The sequence below is a fragment of the Bubalus bubalis genome, chromosome 6 (assembly GCF_019923935.1).
Source record: "Bubalus bubalis isolate 160015118507 breed Murrah chromosome 6, NDDB_SH_1, whole genome shotgun sequence".
Lineage (NCBI taxonomy): Eukaryota > Metazoa > Chordata > Mammalia > Artiodactyla > Bovidae > Bubalus > Bubalus bubalis.
Window position 1 is genome coordinate 106,688,672 of NC_059162.1, and position 19,345 is coordinate 106,708,016.

General features: G+C 43.3%; 1 protein-coding gene and 1 pseudogene across 2 annotated transcripts in view; both read left to right on the forward strand.

Moving 5' to 3' along the window:
- The window catches only part of RHBDL2 (rhomboid like 2), a 59,065-nt gene that overhangs the window by 25,384 nt on the left and 14,336 nt on the right, over positions 1-19,345 (forward strand). For both annotated transcript variants that reach the window (XM_006077543.3, XM_006077544.3), the window contains exons 2-4: positions 1,701-1,966; positions 4,990-5,138; positions 7,281-7,393. In XM_006077543.3, the coding sequence (XP_006077605.1) occupies positions 1,721-1,966; positions 4,990-5,138; positions 7,281-7,393 (508 nt within the window). In that variant the 5' untranslated portion in view covers positions 1,701-1,720. The remainder of the gene's footprint in view (positions 1-1,700; positions 1,967-4,989; positions 5,139-7,280; positions 7,394-19,345) is intronic.
- Positions 10,283-11,525, forward strand: LOC123334160 (annotated as a pseudogene).

The following is a 19,345-nucleotide window of genomic DNA, read 5'->3' on the forward strand; positions in this document are numbered from 1 at the left end:
CTTCTAAAGCACTTTACTTTTATAGTTTTTCTATTTTATAATTTTAATATAATGTTATTTTTCCCAGAGCACACCCCCATATTGTTTAAGCTTCAGCATACACAAAATGTAGACCCACTCCTGCATAAAGGGCAAAAATCTAGTGAAATCCCATCATGCAAATATAATCATGGTTAATTCTCCAGATGTTTTCCCTTCGTATCAATACATTACTTAAAAAAAAATTGGATTGTACTCTATGTAGTGTCTGGAAACATTATTTTTTTTCCTTTAGTGTATTTGAGCCTCCCCCATCCCTGCCAGGGGCTTCCCTGGTGGCTCAGTGGTAAAGAATCTGCCTGCAATGCCGGAGACCCGAGTTCGATCTCTGGGTTGGGAAGATCCCCTGGAGGAGGTCACAGCAACCTACTCTAGTACTCTTGCCTGGAGCATCCTGGCAGGCTGCAGTCCATAGGGTTGCACAGAGTCGGACACGACTGAAGTGAGTAAGCGGCAGCAGCACCCATTTTTTTGACTATGAAAATATTTGATTAAATAGTTCAACCAGAAGTAAAATATAACAGAACTAAACCAAAAGGAGAAAGACTGTACAGATAGCACCATGGCACATGGAGAGGAGGGGGTATGTAGTTCAGGCCTCCCTGTTACAGACATGCTGCCTCAGTAACTTATGCATCTGCTTGGTGTCTCTTAGCACAGCTGTAACTGTACAATTATTTGTGTGATTTTTATTGACCTCGGCCTCCTCCCTGACACTGTAAACACTTTGGGATGGGATTGGTTGCCTGATATATAGTAGGTGTTCAACAGATATCTGTTGAATAAATGCTTGAGTGTCTAGATATTGAGGATTGAGTTTAAGGGGATACTGGGTGTAGAAATTAGTAGCAACTCAGCCAAGAGTGTCAGATGTCAAAGAGTTGTTGGGAAGATGTGTTTTAGGGAGACCGGCAGCGCAGCCCCTGGAGGGCCAGTAAGCAATGGCCTACTTAACTCGTGTGTCGCAGAATGGCAGTGGTGGTGTGTTAGAAAGGACACCGATAATTTAAAAAGAGAAGATGTGGTTTTAAATCTTTTTTGAGGGGAGGGGAATTTTTTAAACTAAAATGGGTGCCTGATACATAGCACCTCTCAGCATAGTACCTGATACATAGCTGATGCTCATTAAATAATTTTTGATTCGGAATCAGAAACCAGAGACCTGTGTTTGGCTTGGGAGTAGAAGCAAGATGAAACTAAGAGCTGAGAGGAGACTGTTTACTTAAGCTAGTCAAAGCTGAATTCGGTTACGCGCGTGTGTGGCTTAGACTCTGAGATGCATCGCCTCGTGGCAGAGCTATCTCTTACACTAATAACTCCTTGGGAGTCAGTGGCAGAGGGCAAGGAAAGGGTGTATGAGGTAGAGCTGCCATCCTAAAGCTCCAGTGCACCCTTTGGGTGGTGACAGTAGGTAATTCCATAATTGACTTCTGGGAGTCCTCTTCCTCAGCTGGGGAGAACGTAGTACTTTTTCACAATTACACCCGGATGGTGAGGGTATGGATATTACGCGTGTTTGGGCAACAGATCTGCAGCCACCTTCTACTGACTCACTGGGAAGGCACTGGCAACCAATGGTGGTGCCAGAGAGCCCAGGAAAGAGCTATGGCCCGAAGACCATGGGGTCATCTGTTTTCCCCTGACAGTCTTGTTCCTTTCAGGTGGAGGGGGACCCAGGACAATGGCTGCTGCTCATGATTTGGAGATAGAGGAGGATGTGAATCTGAATATGGAGACAGAGATGAAAGAAGAGCTGGAAGAGGAGAAAATGAGAGAGGGCAGGGCAGATAAAGATCACTTCAAGCCTAGAAAGGTCCACAGGATTGTCTCAAAATGGATGCTTCCTGAACCGGTGCGAAGAACATACCTGGAAAGAGCTAACTGCCTCCCGCCCCCCCTGTTCATCATCTTCATCAGCATCGCCGAGGTAAACGTGCCGGGTGGTGTGCACTGGCGCAAGGACTCCTGGGGGGTTGCAGGTACACTGGGGCTTCATATCACACCTGGAGGAAAGACTGGGAAACATGTGAAGAGAGCTTGGGGGTGGCAAGTACAGCACACACAGAACTCAACTTCATCCTCTTCAGAGTCCCCTTCCCAGGTTCTTCCTGCCTTCCCAGGCACTTTCAGTCACGTGTTGAGTTTTATTTTTCAAACAACTCCTCTGCGGTGACCACAACTGCAGTGGATTCATTTCATTTTCGGAGAAGGCAATGGCACCCCACTCCAGTACTCTTGCCTGGAAAATCCCGTGGGTGGAGGAGCCTGGTAGGCTGTAGTCCATGGGGTCGCTAAGAGTCGGACACGACTGAGCGACTTCACTTTCACTTTTCACTTTCATGCATCGGAGAAGGAAAAGGCAACCCACTCCAGTACTCTTGCCTGGAGAATCCCAGGGACGGGGGAGCCTGGTGGGCTGCTGTCTATGGGGTCGCACAGAGTCGGACACGACTGAAGTGACTTAGCAGCAGCAGCATTTCATTTTAGTTGGTGGGGGCTTTAGAGATCAAATAATCTCTGGGTGTCCAATTGGTTTGATCTCATGAAACAGCTTTGATTGATTGGTACGGTCTATCAGGAGCTCTATGTTTAAAAGAGCTATAGGTTGCCTCCAGATTTCAGTAGGAAAAAATGGGATTAGGATCTTTTAATGATGTCAGCTCTGGGTAGCATGTAGTGAGTATCAGACTCTGGTCCAGTCAGCTGTTTTGTTTTCCAGAAAAGAGTGGGGTGACTTGCCCAAGGCCACATACTTAGTTATTTAACCAGGACTGGGCTTCTCCTGAGCCTTATGTCACCCAGCTTTTTGTCCCACACCATGATGCCTCTAAAGGAATTGACAGAGTATGGCTGCCCGTGGGATGTGACTTAGGGGCATTGTGTGTTTAGTCACTCAGTCTTGTCCGACTCTTTGTGACCCCGTGATCTGTAGCCCTCCAGGCTCCTCTCTCCATGGAATTCTCCAGGCAAGAATACTGGAGTGGGTTGCCATTCCCTTCTTTACGGGACCTTCCTGATCCAGAGATTGAACTCAAGTCTCCTGCATTGCAGGTGGATTTTTTTTACCCTCTGAGCCACCACAGAAGCCCCGACTTAAGAGTATGAGAAAGTTTCTGATATTATTCTCTTAGTGCCCACTGATGCCTCAACTTTTTTTATCAAGGACTGTATTAGTCAGGGTTCTTTAAAGAAGCAGCATCAATAGGATGTACACACACACACACACACACTATCATCTATGTATACACATATATGGGGGGAGAGAGAGAGAGAGAGATTGATTTAAGGAATTGGTTTATGTAATTGCAGAGGCATGGCAAATTTAAAATCTACAGGGTGGGCCAGCAGACTAACAACCAGGAGATAAGTTGAAGTTCAAAGGCCATTTGTTGGCACAATTCCTTCTTGCTCAAGGAGTGTTTGTTCTATTAAGCCTTCAACTGATAGGAGCTCACCCGCATTACGGAGGGTAGTCTGCTTTATTCAAAGTCACAGAAACATGTAGAATGATATTTGACCAAATACTGTGGTTTAGTTACGTTGACACATAAATTTAACTACCGTAGGGACCTGGCCTCTTATGGCTTATATAAAGATAAGGCTCCAATGGGGCGTTCCTGAAAGAAGCTTCTGTCGATGCTGTTTTGGTTGGGGCAGACACAGAAACCAAGCCCTGATTCATTGGAGGAGGAAACTGTTCAAGGGTGTGACTATTAAGTGGTGAGGACCCTTGAGGACCATCTTAGGGGCTTAATACTACAAACAGTGAAATGTTAAAATCGTTTTTTTCCTTTAGAATCAGAAATAAGACAAGAATGCCCACCATCACCATTTCTACTTAATATTTTGCTGGAGGTGATACACTGGACATAAAAAAAAGAAAAGAGGGAATTCCCTGGCAGTTCATAGGTTAGAATTCGATACCTTTACTGCAGGGCCCTGGGTTCAGTCCCTGGTCAAGAAACTAAGATCCTGCAGCTGAGTGGTGCTGCCAAAATTTTTTTTAAGCAAATTTTTTTATTTTGGAGTAATTTTAGCTTTATAGAAAAGTTACAGAGATAGTAAGAGAGTTCCTTATGCCCCTTACCCCAATTTCTCCCAATGTTAATATCTTACATTTCCACAGTTTTACATTTGTCAAAACTAGGAAACTCATATTGATATATTAGTATTAGCTAAACTCCAGGCCTAATTTGAATCTCACCAGTTTTTCCATCCGTGACCTCTTTCTGTCCCTTCTGTACTTAAGAACCCAGAGAGTCACGCTGTGTTTACTTGTCACATCTCCCCGGTCTGCTCTGATCTCTGACCCTCTCTCTGTCTTTGCTTTCCATGCTTTTGATCATCTTGAGGAGTACTGCCCAGGTATCCTGTACAATGTCCCTCTGTCTGGGTTTGTCTGGTATTTCTTCTCATGGTTAGACTGGAGTTATGGGTTTGGGGGAGGAAGACCACAAAAGTGAAGTGCCCTTCTCATCACATCACATTCGGGAATGGGGGCATCCACATGCCATCCCTGTGACATGGGCCTTTGTCACTTGGTTCAGGTCCTGTTTGCCAGGTTTTCCCACTGTAAAGTCACTGTTTTCCCCTTTCCCTCCTCTATTTCTCAGAAGCCAGCAGTGACCTAATTTCCTATTAAGTTGCAGATGAGTGATCAAGTGGTGAAGGTGGGAAGAGGAGGGCAGAGGAGGGGAAAGTGGGTTCAAGGGAGACTCTTCTTTGAAGTTTGGTTTAGGGCTGCTCCTAACTGCTGAAAGAAGCAGGAGACGCCTACAGTTACACGGTCAGATATACAGCAGGGAATTGAATTCTGCCATCTGAGCACATGCTGTGGAGCGGTCCTCTTACGAACAAATTGTTTCAAACAGAGGTAGTGCCCGTGGGCTTTAATGGGGCCGCTTTCTGCAGCAGGTATGGTTAACTTTAGTGTCTGCCCCTCCCTGTCAGCTGGCGGTATTTATTTACTATGCTGTATGGAAGCCTCAGAAACAGTGGATCACCTTGGACACAGGCATCTTGGAGAGTCCCTTTATCTACCGTCCTGAGAAGCGGGAGGAAGCCTGGAGATTTATCTCGTACATGCTGGTTCATGCTGGGTAAGCAATGACAGTTGAGTCACTGATGTCAGAGGTGACTGTAAGTAACCATAACCCTGAATATTTGTTTGGTATTTTATTATCATTATTTTAACTTTTTATTTTATATTGGACTATAATTGATTAACAATGCTATGTTAGTTTCAGGTGTACAACAAAGTGATGCAGTTATACATGTACATGTATTTATTCTTTTTCAAATTCTTTTCCCAATAAGGTTACAGAATATTGAGCACAGTTCCCTGTGCTATTAGGTGGTGCGACCCTGTGGACTGTAGCCCACCAGGCTCCTCCGTCCATGGGATTCTCCAGGCAAGAATACCAGAGTGGGTTGCCATTTCCTTCTCCAGGGGATCTTCCCGACCCAGGGATCAAACCCAGGTCTCCCGCATTGCAGGCAGACACTAACCTCTGAGCCACCAGGGAAGCCCTTATTATCGATCAGGCACTTTTAGATCCATAATCTTGTTTGATGTTCCTGGCAACCCTAGGAGGCAAGTGCTGCTCCCGCTGTTTTGTGTGAGGCTTACAGGATGCAGTCATTTGCAGAGTGAGGATCTCAACTCATTAGCGCTGACTCCAAGTCCAGTGTACTTTGTATCGTAACTGCCTAATATTGGTATTTATGTAGGAATATCAATGAGAAGAGACCAAATTGTCACCAAACCAGAATTGTGTCTCCGACGTTGTGTGGTGTTGTTAAATGTTCCCTGTAGAATGTGAATTGCCAGTGCCTTCCTCCCCACCTCTGCCAAAGTTAAAAACGTAATTCATCAACATTTTGATGGGTGTAAAATAGTTTATTTAGGATAATACGAGCAATAGGTGATGCAGTGCCTGCCTTTTAGTTTTGCTTACAGTCTCTTAAATGCTAATAGCCTTTTATGACCTTGCTCAGAATTCTGATTCATCATGCCCACTTAAAAAAACTAAAGCATTTTGCTACATAGCAACTAAATTAAGGATTACTGTTATATGGAAATTTGCCAAATGACATTCATAGAGTTTCCATAGATGCTTGTGGGGTTTGACAAGCAAAATAATGTCAATTTCCACTTAAAAATATTTTTCCATATTTATAAACTATAATGGGAGAAGGCAATGGCACCCCACTCCAGTACTCTTGCCCGGAAAATCCCACGGACTGAGGAGCCTGGTGGGCTGCAGTCCATGGGGTCGCTAAGAGTCAGACACAACTGAGTGACTTCACTTTCACTTTCCACTTTCATGCATTGGAGAAGGAAATGGCAACCCACTCCAGTGTTCTTGCCTGGAGAATCCCATGGACGGAGAAGCCTGGTAGGCTGCAGTCCATGGGGTCGCACAGAGTCGGACATGACTGAAGCGACTTGGCAGCATAAACTATAATAAAAAGCATTGTATTCAACAATGTTATATACCAAATTATAGTATATTTATATGAGAGAAACCAAGTTTAGCTAGTGTTACTAGGTAAACATTTTTTTTTTCCCCATTCTGGTAAATTTAAAACCTTTTAAATACAGAACTGGGAATGAGGTTTCTCTTGCCATGTCTGTTTTATTTATTTCTTTGGCTGTGCCAGGTCTTAGCTGTGGCATGTGGGATCTAGTTCCCTGACCAGGGATCAAATCCAGGCCTCCTGCAGTAGGAGTGAGTGCAATCTTAGCCACTGGATCACCAAGGAAGTCCCACCACCTCTATTTTATTAAAGACTACCCTGAGCTTGCAAGAGATGTTTAATAACCTACTGAAATTTCAACTCAATATGAGTGAATTAGTATTCTCTCAATATTACTGTGCAACTAAAACAAAATCAAGTGCTGAGGCTGACATGTGATGGCAACTGCCAGCTAAACCCATAATTGCAAGCTTATATTCCATTCCTTAAAGCTTCCTCACTGCTCTGTTTGACATTATCAGTAATTATTGTAAAACAAAACTCATAAAGTGAATGTATATTTCTAAAATGTCCTTTTATCTGCTTCACATATTGAAGCTCAAGATTTTATCTCTTTAAAAAGTCACCTAACAAAATTAGAAAATGGAATTCACATTAAGCGTGTTCTTAACTAGAAACAACATATCAGTGCCTGTTACCCTCTCAAGCAGATAACTGCCTGGGCTAGTCCTAATGTTTGACAATGGTGTTTATCTCTGCAGAGTTCAGCACATCCTGGGGAATCTCATTATGCAGCTCGGGCTGGGCATCCCCTTGGAAATGGTCCACAAAGGCCTCCGCGTGGGGCTGGTGTACCTGGCAGGAGTGATAGCAGGTTAGTGTTCCAAACACAACACAGAGTCAACATCTCTGGACTCTTAGGAGGCAATAAGCAAAGGCAATAAACTTTTAAATCAAGATTTACTGTGTTCCTAATATGTGCTAGGGCACCTGGTAAGTTTAGAAATAAGTTAACCAGAGAGAAGCATATTGAGATGTCTTTGTGCCCATCCTCAGGTACCTCAGATTTCTGCACAACTGGAAACTGTGAGTAGTTTGGTGTCCAGGTGTATATACTGGATAAAGGACTAAAGCCAGAAGGTCCTTATGTCCCAAGACTAATGATTTTGGGAAATAACGTGATCAAATTTGCATTTAAGAAAGATAACTTCAAGAGAACATTGAGAATAGCTAAAGGGACCCAAAGATTGGGTAGGGACTAGCATCCTGGGATGCCAATGATCTCTCAAATTGGGTATGCCAAAAATTCATTAGGGTGTGGGCAGGAAATATTAGAACCCCTATCTACCCATTTATTTATTAGAAACTTTTAAAAATTAAACTTTTTATTTTGAGATAATTATAAATTCACACTGTAAGAAATAAATACCTATAGGTCTCATATACCCTTTAACTAGTTATTCCCAATGGTAACAGCTGACAAAACCACAGTACAGTATCCTAATCAGGATATCCACACTGATACAGTCAAAGTACAAAATATTTCCAACATCACAAAGATTCCTCGCAGTTTCATTTTTACAGCCATATCCCCTTTTCTTCCACCCTCTTGGCAACCCCATTAATCTGTTCTGTTTCTATAATTTTCTCACTTCAAGAATGTTATGTAAATGGAATAATACAGTGTACAGCCATTTAGGATTAGCTTTCTTCACTCAGCATAAGTCTCTGGAGAGTCATGTAGGTTGCTGCATTCATCAACAGCTTATTCATTTTTATTTTATACGGATGGTATACCACCACTAGTTCAATTGTTCACTCACTGGAGGATATCTGTATTGTTTCCAGTTTTTGGTTATTACAAATACAGTTCCAGTAAGCATTTGTGTACAGGTTTTTTAAAACCTAAGTATAGTTTTGTGAACTTGAGTTTTCATTTCTCTAGGATAAATGCCCAGGAGCAAGTTGGTTGAGTTTTATGGTAGTTGCATATTTAGTTTTTTTAAGAACCAGCCAAAATGTTTCCCAGAATGGCTGTTCCATTTCACTTTCCTCCCAGTACTGTGTAAACAATTCAGTTTCCACATCCTCGCCAGCTTTTGGTGTTGTCGCTATTTTTTAAAAGTTCTTCATTTTTGGCTGAGCTGGGTCTTTGTTGCTGCACTTGGGCTTTCTCTAGCTGTGGCGAGTGGAGGCTACTCTCGAGCTGTGGTGTGCGGGCTTCTCATTACGGTGGCGTTTCTTGCAGAGCACGGGCTCTAGGCACAGGCTTCAGTAGTTGTGGTGCGTGGGCTTGGCTGCCCCGCAACATGTGCAATCTCCCTGGACCAGGGATCGAACCTGTGTCCCCTAAGTTGGCAGGTGGATTCTTAACCACTGGACCACCAGGGGAGTCCACTGTCACTTTTAATTTTAGCTGTGCTCACACGTGTGTGATCTCATCATGGTCTTAACTTGCATTTCCCTAGTGGGCTAATGATGTTAAACATCTCTTCATGTGCTTATTTGCCATTTATGTATCCTCTTCAGTGAAATATCTGTTCATGAATTTTGCCCACTTATCTAATTAGATTTTTTTTAACTGTTAAATTTTTAGACTTCTTTATATATCCCAGACCTAGTCCTTTATAGAATATGTAGTTTACAGATAGTCTCTCAGTCTGTAGCTTATGTTTTCATTGTCTTAGCAGAGTCTTTCACAGAGCAAAAGTTTTTAGTTTTGATGAGGTCTAGTTTATCAGTTTTTTCCTTTTACGAGTCATGGTGTCATGTCTAAGAACTCTTTACTGAGCCCTAAGTCTTGAATTTAATCTCTATGTTATCTTCTAAAGTTATGTTTTGCACTTTACATTTAAGTATGTGATTTATTTGAGTTGGTTAGTTAAAGCATGAGGTTCAGATTTTCTTTTTGTTTGTGAATATCAGAATAAATTGCTGAATAGACCATTCTTCCTTCACTGAGTTGCTTTTATATCCTGTCAAAAATCAGGTGGCTGTCGTTTCATGGCACTCTTTCTGGGTTCTCCTTTTTGTTTCATTGATCAGTGTGTCTCTCTCTCCACCAATACCACACACTCAGTACCACTGGAGCTGTGAGTCCTGAAATGAGCGAGAGGGATTCCTCTCACTTTTTGCTCATTTACTGATTCGTTTATGTATTTCTCTTTTAAAAACAGTTGGGTGTCTGTTTTTTTTCTGTGATAACAAAAGGCTTTCACTAGTAAGCTACTTTATAGATGTTGAAAAACAAACACAAAGTATGTCCTTTTGAAGACACAGTAGTATTTTTCTCTTAAGAAGTGAGAATGTAACTGCTTTTCCAAAAACTCTCGTGCTTTGAAAAGGGCATTTTGAAAATTGGTTATTGGAAATCATTCCATCATTATGTGATTTTTGCTGCTGAAGAAGATGAAGTAACTCTATTAAGTTCACACTTAAAAAAGCCAGCACACACTTTTCTAATCTGATTTAAAATTTCTCAGTGGAGAGTTTTACTAAATTTTAAACTTACTGATTGTTAACACTTCGTGATTAGTTTGCAAGAACAACTGACTGATGTTAGGGAAGGTGGGAATTAATAGACATATTACAACAAATTTTTTGGATAATTGGAATGAGCATAGACAATGATGGGGCTTCCCTGGTGGCTCAGAGGGTAAAGAATCTGCCTGCAATGCAGGAGACACAGGAGGCACGGGTTCCATCCCTGAGTGGGGAAGATCCCCTGGGAGAGGAAATGGCAACCCACTCCGGTGTTCTTGCCTGGAGAATCCCATGGACTGAGGAGCCTGGCAGGCTATAGTCCATAGCCTCATAAAGTCAGATGTAACTGAAGAGACTGAGTGCGTGTGCGCGCGCACACACACACGACAATGATGCAATTCTTCCAGTTGAAACTGGACATCACTTTTTTAATTTCATATTTTAAGTGATTAAGAAAAAAATTTCTATGGAAAATAACTGAACTTAAAAGTACACCTTTGTGGGTCTTGGTGGTGGTGGCTGTGGAGTGAGTGCAGAGTGGTGCCAATATGGGGGCCCAGCTGGGCACACTGGGCCACAGGGTCCTCTCCCCGGTCTGGCTCCTGTGCAGCCTCCTCGGGAAGCTGTTTCAGCGCTCCACCCCGGCCATCATGCTCCAGAGTCGGGACATCAAGTACCCGCTGTGGCTCATCAACAAGGAGGTCATCAGCCAGGATACCCGGCGGTTCTGCTTTGCTCTGCCGTCACCCCAGCACATCCTGGGCCTCCCCATTGGCCAGCGCATCTACCTCTCTGCTTCAATCAATAGGAGCCTGGTCCTTTGGCCCTACACGCGCATTTCCAGTGATGATGACCAGGGCTTTGTGGACCTGGTTGTCAAGGTTTACTTTAAAGACACCCACCCGACGTTTCCCTCCGGAGGAAAGATGTCCCAGTACGTGCAAAGCACAAAGACTGGAGACACCATTTGAGTGCTGGGGCTCCAGTGGGCTGCTGGTCTACCAGGGCAAAGTGAAGTTTGCCATCTGTCTGGACAAGAAATCCAACCCTGTCTTCAAGACGCTGAAGTCTGTGGGCATGATTGCTGGAGGGACCGGCACCACTTCAATGCTGCAGGTGAACCATGCCATCATGAAGGACCCCAGCGATCACACCATGTGTCACCTGCTGTTTGCCAACCAGACCAAGAAGGACATCGTGCTGCAGCCTGAGCTGGAGAAACTGAGGAATGAGCATTCTGCATGCTTCAAGCTCTGGTACACGGTGGACAGAGCCCCTGAAGGCTGGGACTACAGCCAGGGCTTCCATCCCTACCACCTTCCATTCCTGGAAGAGGAGCCTGCTGGTACAGATGTGCAGACCCCTGCCCACGAGCCAGTATACTTGCCTGGACCATGTGGGCCACCCCAAGGAGTGCTACTTTGCCTTCTGATGGATGGGCCCTGGCCGCTGGGCCCACCCTGTGTTCACTGTGCCCTGTCTGTACCCACTTCTCCTACCACTATTCATTACCACCACTTTCCCTCGCATCTCCTGCTGTGGCTGGGTTCAGCCTGGCTTGGCCATGCCTGGGAGGTCACCCTGCTGGGCTGGCCCTTTGCCTTTGGGAGCAGGGCTCTGTTACAGGTGGGCTGCTTCGGCCACCTTTAGGGCAGATTCCTATTTGGGCCTCGCCACAGATGCTTGGGCCTTGCCCTTCCTCACCTCATTCTTGCCCCCAGCACACACACTACTGGGTAGAGGCTGCCAGCACCATGCGCCCCGCCCTCCCCAGCGCATCCCACACTCTGGAAATAAACATGAAGGTACCGGTAGCCCCTAGTTGCAGGTGCCAAGCCCCTACCCCCTGCCTTGGGACCCTTGCTTCCTCCCACCTGCCATTCCATCCTGGCAAGGCACCTCAACAGCCCCCCACTCCCTCTTCCTAAGGCCCAGCAATCACAAATCTACCCCCTGAGAAGAATGACAACCCTGTGCCAGTATAACTAATAGTGTCTTGGGCAATCACCATTTTTCATGCGCATTTGGCTTATTTCTGCTTCAGGGCCACTGCCAGGCCTCAGCACCTGACACTGCATGGCAGGGAACACCAAAATGTCCCTTTGGCAGGGGCTTCTGGGGTGAAAGTTTGCCCCCAGGGCCCAGCAGACCTGGCCAGCAGGGAGTTAGGCTCTCCCTGGGGCTGGAGTGGGAGGAGGGAGCTGGCTGAGGGCCCTTCCAGCTGGCACATGTGCCCTCCCAAAACCTCAGCCTTGCCCTCAAAGACCCAAACATTTGGGAGGCTTTGGAAGTTCCAAGTAATCGACCTCCGATTATGTGCCTTGGGGTCCTGGGCCGCCAGCCCTGGTGGGAAAGCTAAGACCATGTGTATTTATTTGTCTGTCCCAGTATCCACTTCTGCTGCTCTTGCCCCAGGTGGGGGAGATTTAGAGTACAGTCTCTTTCCTGAAAGGATGTTTTTGGTGACCTTGACGTTGCTTTAGACCGCAGCATGTTAGTCTCTTGCATATCAGCTTTTTCAGAGTCATTTATGAGCAAACATAACATTAAAGTAAAATTGCTGAGTTGAAAAAAAATCTTTGCATTTCTGTGGCATGATATTTAACCAGGGTTTTAAAATATAATAATGCTTATCTAATAATGTACACGCGTACTAAGCTGCCTCAGTCGTGTTTGACTCTTTGCGACCCTATGGACTATAGCCCACCAGGCTCCTCTGTCCATGGGATTCTTCAGTCAAGAATATTGGAGTGGGTTGCCAACCCTCCTCCAGGGATTGAACCCGACCCAAGGATTGAACCTGTGTCTCCCGCATTGGTAGGTGGGTTCTTTTTTTTTTTTTTTTTTTGGCAGGTGGGTTCTAATGCCACCTGGGAAGCCCTTATTTAATAACACTGCTCATTGAAAGATTTTTTTTTAAGACTAATTTTTAGAGCAGTTTTGGGTTCACAGCAAAACCGAGAGGACAGTGCTGAAGTTTCCCATTCATCGCCTGCCCCGACCCCTGCACAGCCTGCTCCATTTTCAACAGAATGGCGCATTTGTTACAACTGATGAGCCTACATCGATGGCATCACAATCACCCAAAGTCCTTTAAAACTAGGGTTCATCTTTGCTGGTGTACATTCGTGGTTTTGGACAAATGAATACTGACATGTATCCATCATTACAGTATTATAAAGGGTATCTTTTTTACTGTCTCCATTGTTTCCTTTTCCAGAATGTCATATAGTTGGAATCATACACTATGTAGCCTTTGCAGATTCGTTTCACTTAGTAATATGCTTTTCAGTTTCCCCCATGTCTTTTTATTTCTTGATAAGAATTTTTTGTATCATTAATGAAGTAAAAATAATTTTAAAATATTATGTTACCAATAAGTCCCATGCTTTAAAATTCTATGTTTGTGATTTTACAAAACATTAAAGAAGTGGTACATATATTGATGCATGTAATTTATAAGTGAATATACCTGTATTGCAGGGGGTGGCTGTATTAGTTTCCAAGGCCAATATGACCTCCTCTTACCCAGTCACATCTGTAACAATTTTCCAAACAAGGTCACATTCTGAGGTGCTGGGGGTTAGGACTTAAACCTATTTTGGGGAGGGGGAGGACCCAATCCAACCCATGGCAGTGCTCAAAACTTTACCAATCACAACTGTGCCTGCTTCCTAGAGCAGTGGGGATGGAGAGTGGGAAGCCTTGGTAAAGACGCGGTAAAGAGGTGGGCTTGGCCAGGCCTAGTGACGCAGCTCCCCGAGTTACTTCCCCCCTGCCTCTGTGGATGCTGTTATTCCATCTCCTCTGTGTGTTCCTGCACACACTCGTTTTTCCTGGCTCCAGTATCTATGCTTGTTTCCCCCACAGCTGGATTTCAACCTGTGGAATCAGCTGTGCCCCAGTTTCAGTGTAGAGAGAGAGAGGAGAGAACGTGAATAACCTGTTCACATCCTCTGCCTGTTTTTGCAATACCTTTTGGCAGGTATCTCTTTGCTGAATTGGTCTCTCCTTCACACTGCTGCTGGTCACCTTCCTCAAACACATCCTTCCTAAAACATTTACAGTGGCTAATAAACAGTTGAAACATCTGAGATTTTTTTTTGGAGCAGGGAGTGGTGGGGAAGGGGAGCTGGGCTGGGTCTTCATTATGGCAGGTGGGCTTTAGTTGCCATGGGGCAATTAACCGAGGTTCCCTCCATTGGAAGGTGGATTCTCAACCACTGGACCAGAAAGTCCCTGAAATGTCTGAGATTGCTCTGTATTACCCTCCACCATCTGGCCCCACTGCTTTTTATTCTTTTCTCCTTTTTCTTCAGGGAAGAATATATATGAAGATGTTAGACATGTTTACATAACATAAAACATTTTAAAAAATCACTTTTGAGGTGTAATGGACATACAAAGTTTTGTACATATTTAATGTATATTGTGGTGTTGGAGAAGACTCTTGAGAATCCCTTAGACTGCAAGGAGGTCCAACCAGTCCATTCTAAAGGATATCAGCCCTGGGTGTTCTTTGGAAGGAATGATGCTAAAGCTGAAACTCCAGTACTTTGGCCACCTCATGCGAAGAATTGACTCGTTGGAAAAGACTCATGCTGGGAGGGATTGTGGGCAGGAGGAAAAGGGGACGACAGAGGATGAGATGGCTGGATGGCATCTCCGACTCGATGGACGTGAGTCTGAGTGAACTCCGGGAGTTGGTGATGGACAGGGAGGCCTGGAGTGCCGCGATTCATGGGGTCGCAAAGAGTTGGACACAACTGAATGAGTGAACTGAACTGAATGTATACAACTTGCCGAATCTGGAGAAAAGTATACACCCATAAAACCATCACCACATTCTATGCCGTAAACATATTTATCATCTATGAAAGTTTCTTCCTGCTAGTGTCTTTCTTGCTTTGCTTTTTATTTTTAAATGAGGGAAGCAGTAATACTTTATTTTTACCTTTTGACCCCTTTCACCTATTTCTTCCATTGCTTTGCTTTTTTCCTGGATTCCTTCATATGTAACATAAGACTAGTTTCCCTATCATTGCTCCTGGCAAAGTGTGGTCACCCAATCAGCAGCACTGGCCCAACTGAAATCGTGTTAACATGCAGAATTCTGGGGTCCCACACCAGACCTACTAACCAGAATTTGCATTTGGACAAGTCCACAGGTGATTCATAAAAACTGAGGACCACTGGCCTGCACTCCAGCCCTGGGTCCCCCAGTCTGACTGACCATCAGAAGCACCTGAAGAACCTGTTACAACTAAAATATTCAGATCACACCCAGATCTACTGAATCAGAATCTCTAAGAACATGGCCCTAGGATCTGTGTTTTTTCTTTTTTTGCTTTTTCATTTTTCTGTTCAGTGAGGTTCTTTGTTGCTGTTTAGTCACTCTGTCATGTCTGAATCTTTGCCACTCCATGGACTGCAGCCCGCCAAGCTTCTTGCATGGAATTTCCCAGGCAAGAATACTGGAGCAGGTTGCCATTTCCTTTTCCAGGGGATCTTCCTGACCCAGGGATCGAACCTGCGTCTCCTGCAAGTATCCAGCATTGCAGGACGACTCTTTACCACTGAGCCACCAGGGAAGCCCTTAGAGAGGTATAATCGACATATAATAACTGCTGATCTTTAAAAATAATTTATTTATTTTTGGTTGCTCTGGGTTTTCGGTGCTAGACATAGGCTTTCTCTAGTTGCGACTCTTCATTTTGGTGCTTTGGGGTGGCTTCTCTTGTTGCAGAGCACAGGCTCCAGGTGCTCAGGCTCAGTAGTTGTGGCGTGTGGGCCTAGTTGCTCTGCAGCATGTGGAGTCTTCCTGGACCAGGGATTGAACCCATGTCCTCTGCATTTGCAGGTGAATTCTTATCCACTGTACCACCAGAGAAGTCCACTGCTGATGTTTTGATGTGTGTATATAACTGTGAAACTATCCCCAATCAAGGCAATGAACATTACTCCCTTCAGAGTTCCTGTAATCTGCTGGAATCACTTCTTCCTGCCTCTCCTTGTCCTCCTTCTGCTTTCCCCTGGCAATGGTTGACCATCACAGATTAACTTGTATTTTCTAGAATTTTATATAAATGGAATCATGAAATATGTACTTTTTTGGGTCACTTATGTTATTCAGCATAATTATTCTGAGGTGTGTCCATGTTGTTGCTGTGTATAAACAGTTGATTCCTTTTTGTTGCTGAGTAGCCTTTCATTCTGGGAATATACTCAGATTTGTTTATCCACTCTCCAGCTGATGGACATTTGCGAGGTTTCCAGTTTGGGGTTATTACAGATGAACGTTACTATGAACACAGTACAGTCTTTGTGTGGACAAATGTTTTCAGTTCTCTTGGACGATTACCTAGGAACAGACTGGCTGGATTCTATCGTAGGGTTATATTTAGCTTTTAAGAAACTATCAAACTTTTAAAATAGCTTTTCTAAGATATATCAATAATTCATACAACCTATAATGCACCCATTTAAAGTGTATAATTCAGTGTTTTTTAGTTGATTTACAGGTTAATGCACCCATTATCACAATCTAAATTTAAAACACTTTTGTGTTCCAAAGAAACCCTGTAGCCATTAGCAGTCACTCCCCACTCCTTACCCCAAACCCCTTCCCTAGCCTTAGGCAGCCACTGATCTAATTTCTCATCTACCCATTCTAGACATTTCATACAAATGAAATAATAAACTATGTGGTCTTTTCTCGACTTTTTTTTTTAAGCATAATGTTTTCCTCCTTCACCCATGTTGTAGCATGTATCCGTACTACATTCCTTTTTATTGCTGGATGATATTCCATTGTATGGATATAACACATTTTCTTTATCCATTCACCATTTGGTGGACATTTGGGTTGTTTTCACTTTTGTCTATTTTTTTTTTCACTTTTGTCTATTATGAATAACACTGTCATGAATATTTGTGGATGAGTTTTTGTGTGGATCTCTTGTGTATATATTAATATCTGCGAGTGGAATTAAGTCATATGGTAACAAAGTATACAGTTTTACATCCCCATCATAAGTTCCAGCTCCTCTATATCCTCATCAACACTTGCTATGATGAGTCTTTTAATTTTAGCCAATCTGTTAGGTATATAAAGGTATTTCGTTGGGTTTAAACTTGCATTTCCTAATGACAATGATGGTGAGCATCTTTTAATGTGCTTAGTTGCTACCCATATATCTTCTTTGGTAAAGTATATGTTTAAATCTTTTGCCAATTTAAAAACTGAATCAGGGACTTCCCTGGTGGTCCAGTGGTTAAGAATCTGCCTTTCAACACAGGGGACACAGGTTCAAGCCCCGGTTGGGAAACTAAGATCCCACATGCCGCAAAACAGCCAAGGCTGCAACGAATCACAGCCAAGACCTGACACAGATACAAACAAATATTTTAAAAAATTGATTTACATTCCTTATTATATATTCTAAGTTCTTTATGACTTACAAATATTGCCTCCAAGTCTGTTGCTTGTTTTTTCTCTTAACAGTACATTCTGAAGACTCAAATTTCTGAATTTTGATTAAGTATAATTCATCAGCTTATTTAGGAATTATGCTTTTAGCATCATATTTAAGAAATTTTGCCTGATGTAAAATCACAAAGATTTTAATCTATGTTTTGCTCTAGAAGTTTTATAATCTTAGACTTTACATATAGGTATATGATCCATTTTTATACATGGTGCAAGGTATGGACTGAAATATCACATTTTTGCATGTAAATGTCTAATTGTGCCAGCATCATTGGTTGAGAAAACAATCTTTTCTTTACTAAATTGCCTTTGCATCTTGTCAAAATCAGTTGTCCATATATATATGTGGGTTTATCTCTGGACTTTGTTGTGTTTTGCACTCATCTCACATCCTAGTAAAGTAATGCTCAAAATTCTCCAAGCCAGGCTTCAGCAATACGTGAACCGTGAACTTCCAGATGTTCAAGCTGGTTTTAGAAAAGGCAGAGGAACCAGGGATCAAATTGCCAACATCCGCTGGATCATCGAAAAAGCAAGAGAGTTCCAGAAAAACATCTATTTCTGCTTTATTGACTATGCCAAAGCCTTTGACTGTGTGGATCACAATAAACTGTGGAAAATTCTGAAAGAGAAGGGAATACCACACCACCTGAACTGCCTCTTGAGAAACCTATATGCAGGTCAGGAAGCAACAGTTAGAACTGGACATGGAACAGACTGGTTCCAAATAGGAAAAGGAGTACGTCAAGGCTGTATATTGTCACCCTGCTTCTTTAACTTACATGCAGAGTACATCATGAGAAACACTGGGCTGGAAGAAGCACAAGCTGGAATCAAGATTGCCAGGAGAAATATCAATAACCTCAGATATGCAGATGACACCATCTTTATGGCAGAAAGTGAAGAAGAACTAAAGAGCCTCTTTTTTTTTTTTTTTTTAATTTTATTTTATTTTTAAACTTTACATAACTGTATTAGATTTGCCAAATATCAAAATGAATCCGCCACAGGTATACATGTGTTCCCCATCCTGAACCCTCCTCCCTCCTCCCTCACCATTCCATCCCTCTGGGTCGTCCCAGTGCACCAGCCCCAAGCATCCAGTATCGTGCATCGAACCTGGACTGGCATCTCATTTCATACATGATATTTTACATGTTTCAATGCCATTCTCCCAAATCTTCCCACCCTCTCCCTCTCCCACAGAGTCCATAAGACTGTTCTATACATCAGTGTCTCTTTTGCTGTCTCGTACACAGGGTTATTGTTACCATCTAAAGAGCCTCTTGATGAAAGTGAAAGAGGAGAGTAAAAAAGTTGGCTTAAAGCTCAACATTCAGAAAACGAAGATCATGGCATCCGGTTCCATCACTTCATGGGAAATAGATGGGGAAACAGTGGAAACAGTGTCAGACTTTATTTTTGGGGGCTCCCAAATCACTGCGGATGGTGATTGCAATCATGAAATTAAAAGATGCTTACTCCTTGGAAGGAAAGTTATGACCAGCCTAGACAGCATATTAAAAAGCAGAGACATTACTTAGTCATCAAAGGTCCATCTAGTCAAGGCTATGGTTTTTCCAGTAGTCATGTATGAATGTGAGAGTTGGACTATAAAGAAAGCTGAGCACCGAAGAATTGATGCTTTTGAAATGTGGTGTTGGGAAAGACTGTTGAGAGTCCCTTGGACTGCAAGGAGATCCAACCAGTCCATCCTAAAGGAAATCAGTCCTGAGTGTTCTTTGGAAGGACTGATGTTGAAGCCAAAACTCCAATACTTTGGCCACCTGATGCGAAAAGCTGACTCATTTGAAAAGACCCTGATGCTGGGAAAGATTGAAGGCAGGAGGAGAA